Source organism: Larimichthys crocea, chromosome XV, assembly GCF_000972845.2.
Source record: "Larimichthys crocea isolate SSNF chromosome XV, L_crocea_2.0, whole genome shotgun sequence".
Taxonomy (NCBI): Eukaryota; Metazoa; Chordata; class Actinopteri; family Sciaenidae; genus Larimichthys; species Larimichthys crocea.
Genome location: NC_040025.1, coordinates 18,474,309 through 18,479,059, shown reverse-complemented (window position 1 = coordinate 18,479,059; position 4,751 = coordinate 18,474,309). Strand labels below are relative to the sequence as shown.

Below are 4,751 nucleotides of genomic sequence, written 5' to 3'. Positions count from 1 at the left end.
GTCTGGGGTAATCAACTAAACCCCCTGTCATGGTGCCAGTAGAGCAGGAGCCTGGTTCAGGCTGTTTAAAATGCATTGTAGTGTTTGAATGGCAGTGTTTATATTGTTGTTCTCCTTCAGGACCAGAGCTCTGAATGAGGTGTGAAACAAGGAGGTCTTTGAAGCGTCCCGCGACGGTTTGAATAGAAGCTTGACATAAACATCAACCTGGCAATCACCAGAGGTATCACAGCACAGGTGCACGGAGGTGAGCTTTTGTTTTCTGTTTAGCAGCAGGTGTAACAGCAGCTGTGACACACTCCTGTCAGATACAACCTCCCTCACTGGCTGTGGGGGTGAAAGCAGCACTGTTTATTTCAGCTCGTGCCCAGACAACAGACAAACAAGTGTCAAAATGTGTTATTCCTTTTGGTTTCATAAAATTGCTCCACCAGAACCTAATCCTTGCCTAAACTGACCTTCATCACTGTGAGGTTACTAACCGAGTTTACCCTTTTTATCAACCAAGTATACGTTTTTGGGGCCTTTTATGACTCTACTAGAACACAAGTGTAGGTATGATAGTAAATATGAAGAATGACATACAACAATAGTTCACTGCATGTGGATCAGGACACTGAGGCTCATGGTCAACACCTTAACACTTACAGGTTGACAAGCACTCATGAAGCTTACCTGCTCATGACCCCTCAGCACAGGTTGATTTCCTCCTTAAACTTCAGGTTTCATCTAATGAGTGTTAGAAGCCTCAGGCATAAAACTATCCACTGTTGCACATTTAAAAAAAAGATTAATATTGGGGAAATGCCAGATGAACAAATTAACATTCAGCTTGAAGACAAAATTTTCTTTCTTTTCTGTTGTTTGAATCATTTATGACCCGAAGTACTTCTCTTATGCAGGATACATCTCAGCTTCAACTATTTCCATCTACTGCTGCTACTGTGACCAAACATTATATAGACTTGTATCGTACTATATACTGGAGACAGGACTACACCAGGATACAGAGACTACTGACTGTTTGTAATCTTAAGACTGTGGTGTTGTTTTTTTATTCTTGAAACGTAATTTAATCCAATACTACAGCATCCTTCAGGTTAAGAAATTCATGAAGGGGTTAATTGATGTATTTTGTATTGTATTTTTTCTGCATTAATGGGTCTTAAGTTATTCCACCCCTCTTACCTTAATGTGACCAAAGCTGTCAATGTGTCGCTGTTGTATAAAACAAGATTTTAGTTGAATTCTAATGAATTATCACTGTGCATAAAGAAACATGTGCCAGGATCTTTGAGCCACCTGCTGGACAATGACGGTCAGGATAACACATGAAATGGTTCAGCATACAGTAAACCCATCACCAAGGTCAATGTTTACAGTCCTCTTTATTAGTCAGACATATCAAAACCCTGATTACAGATTTCAGTTAAATGTAGTGGAAAGGTCACGGGGCAAAGAGGAGTGTGTTTTTAACTTAAAGACTGGATATCCTCTTTGTCAAGGTACATACATTTGAAACCAGAAGTTTACATACACTGTAAAAAAGACACATATTCTTTTTTTCACTTTTCCTGTTCTAGGTCCGCTAGGATTACAAAAATTATTTCTATTTGCTATAATGGCAGAATAATGAGAGAAGGATTTTTTACTTTTTATTACTTTCTTCAAAGTCAGAAGTTTATCACAAGATTACTATGCCTTTAAACAATTGGGAAAGCCCAGAGATGATGTCATGTGTTTGGAAGCTTCTGATAGTTTATTGACAACATTTAAGTTAATTAGAGACACACCTGTGGATGTATTTAAGGCACACCTGAAACACACTGCTTCTTTGTGTAACATTATGGAGAATCAAAAGAATCAGCCAAGATATCAGAAAGAGAATTGTGGACTTGCACAAGTCTGGTTCATCCTTGGGTGCAATTTCCAGATGCCTGAAGGTGCCACGTTCATCTGTTCAAACAATTATACGCAAGTATAAACACCATGGGAATGTCCAGCCATCATACCGCCAGAAAGGAGACTGGTTCTGTGTCCCAGAGATGAACTGCTTTGGTCTGAAATGTGCATATCAACCAGGAACAAAAGCAAAAGACCTGTGAAGATTTTGGCTGATGCTGGCAAGAGTGTGTCATTATCCACAGTGAAACGAGTACTGTACGACATGGGCTGAAAGGCACTCTGCCAGGAAGAAGCCATTACTCCAAAAGAAACATAAAAAAGCCAGATTACAGTTTGCAAATGCACACAGGGACAAAGACTTAATTTTTGGAGACATGTCCTGTAGTCTGACAAACTAAAATCGAACTGTTTGGCCATAATGACCATCGTTAGTTTGGAGGAAAAAGGGGAAGCTTGCAAGCCTGAGAACACCATCCCAACTGTGAAATACGGGGGTGGCAGCACCATGTTGTGGGGTTGTTTTGCTGCAGGAGGGACTAGTGCACTTCACAAAATGGCATCATGAGAAAGAACAGTATGTGGAAATACGAAGCAACATCCAAGACTCAGCCAGGAAGTTAAAGCTTGGGCGCAAATGGGTCTTCCAAATGACAAGACGACAAGCATACTGCCAAACTGGTACAAAATGGCTTAAGATAACAAAGTCAAGTTTTGCTGTGACATCACAAAGCCCTGATCTCAATCCTATTTAAAATTTATGGGAGAGCTGAAAAGGCATGTGCGAGCAGGCGGCCTACAAACTTGGTTCCAGTTCTGTCAGGAGGAATGGGCCAAAATTCCTGGCAACTATTGTGAGAAGTCTGTGAATGGATATCCAAAACGTCGGCCCAAGTCAATCAGTTTAAAGGCAATGGTACAAAATACTAATGAAAATTTTGGTAATCCTAGCGGACCAGAACAGGAAAAGTGATTTCTGATTTCATGTCAGACAGTGAGAAAAAAAAGCATATGTGTCTTTTTACACAGTGTAGGTAAACTTCTGGTTTCAACTGTACATAATCTTCAAAGTTTAGAAAATGGTTTATTCCAGACGTTAGGAATATGCATGAATCAGAATATACTCTATACTATACTAAAAATGCTTAATTTTCAACATGATCGGGTATTTTGTTTACACAATCATTCATGTAAACAAAATCTTTTAATATTTGAAATCTTTTTTTTTTCCCCAATTACATTTACAAACAATTCAGAAAAAAAGGCTCTGAGAGTCTGGAATTTTCTGGTTTAGGTAGCTTAAAACTTGATTAAAATTTAATCCTAAAAAAAATATATATATATATATTTTCTGAAAGGCCACTGAACTCCAAAGAAAGAAATGTGGCACAAATGTTCCATCACTGTCATCAATTTAATTTTGAAACAGATTAAAACTATATTTTCAGTCGCTGAAATAACCAATTTATTCCTAGTCCACTTTACATCTTGTAGAATGGTATCATATTTTAATATGCAGTGTATATATATTCACACTTCAGACGTGTATTTATACACAGTCAATAGATCAGTGTCACTAGACTGACTATCTTGCCTATAGACCAACTTATATCATTTGCTTCCTAATTTAGCACCACACACAAACACAACTCAGTCCTGTTTACAGCACTCAGTGAGTAAGAACCATAGAAGCTAATTATAAAGGGATTGAAATCTTTATTTAGCCTAACATGGTACAGTGCAACAGTCCACCTTAATCCAGTGTTAACACAGTGCACTTTGGGCCGAACATGACAGGTGAACATTAGCCTGACAGCCAGGGTAATATCAATAGCATCCAGATGGAGTCAACACAACACACATAATCTATGATTCCACTTCATGATAAATAAAAACAAACTTGTAAACTGTAACAAACAGTCATGACATGTCTTTGAGATGAGTAAAAAGTTGGATTAAGGTAGATGTTGGGGTGGCTGGGTCTTGAATATTGTTTTAAATATGGAATGTGTAACATGGATTCCTTCTCTCACTGATAACTTCCCCTGGTCCTCGTCTTTCTGTAGGGTGATGTGAAGATGATCCTTAAGCATTGTAGGATGAAGAGGAGACATTCCCTCCTGTGCCTGTCCAGTTGGTGTGGACGAAATGACCGGGCTTTGACAGCAGTTCGTATGTGTGGGCTCCAAAGTAGTCCCTCTGGGCCTACAATAACAAAACCCCACGTTTACAACCTCTGACAACCACACAGAGATTCATTTCATTTACAAATAGCAAACCACTGAAACATCTGACAAACTACTTGTGTTTGTCCAAAGACAGATAAGTAACGTAGTTAAACACACGCAGTAGTATCCTGTTAAGGTCTTAAACCTCTTAAAGCCCAACACAAACACACACACACACACAAACGCCAGCTACACGTGATCTTTTTAAATCTGATATACCTCCACACCATATGCTCAGTGGACTCTGCAGCATCTACTGTTGTCTTACCTGGATGAGGTTGGCTGGCAGCTTGTCGTGTCTGTAACCATCATAGAAGGACAGAGCTGTGGTGAAACAGGGCATAGGGATGCCATGCAGGACTCCGGTGCTGATTGCTCTGCGCCATGACTCCTAAAAGAAAAGAAAAAAAAGAGAGTTTGAACCAGGAGCTAATGTAATATAGCGTGAAGTCAAGACCCCCCTGAGTGGACTCATTGAGTGTTTTTTGAGAAGATAGGGTAGAGACGTTTTCACTCTTTTTGGGTTGACTCAGGTCTGGCTGTTTTTTTATGATTGGTTTTGGGTTTGGACAGTTTGGATGATGTATAAACAATAAATAAACCCACAGTCCTTTCTTTAAA

The 4,751-nt window shown here is 39.3% G+C and overlaps 1 protein-coding gene across 1 annotated transcript in view; it reads right to left on the bottom strand.

Annotated features, from left to right (window-relative positions):
* Window positions 1-3,297: 3,297 nt before the first annotated feature.
* The window catches only part of pgd (phosphogluconate dehydrogenase), a 7,167-nt gene continuing 5,713 nt past the window's right edge, over window positions 3,298-4,751 (bottom strand). Inside the window, exons 12-13 of the mRNA XM_010731458.3 lie at window positions 4,399-4,521; window positions 3,298-4,107 (exon numbers count right to left, since the gene is read on the bottom strand). Coding sequence (XP_010729760.1) covers window positions 3,988-4,107; window positions 4,399-4,521 — 243 coding nt within the window. The 3' untranslated portion in view covers window positions 3,298-3,987. The remainder of the gene's footprint in view (window positions 4,108-4,398; window positions 4,522-4,751) is intronic.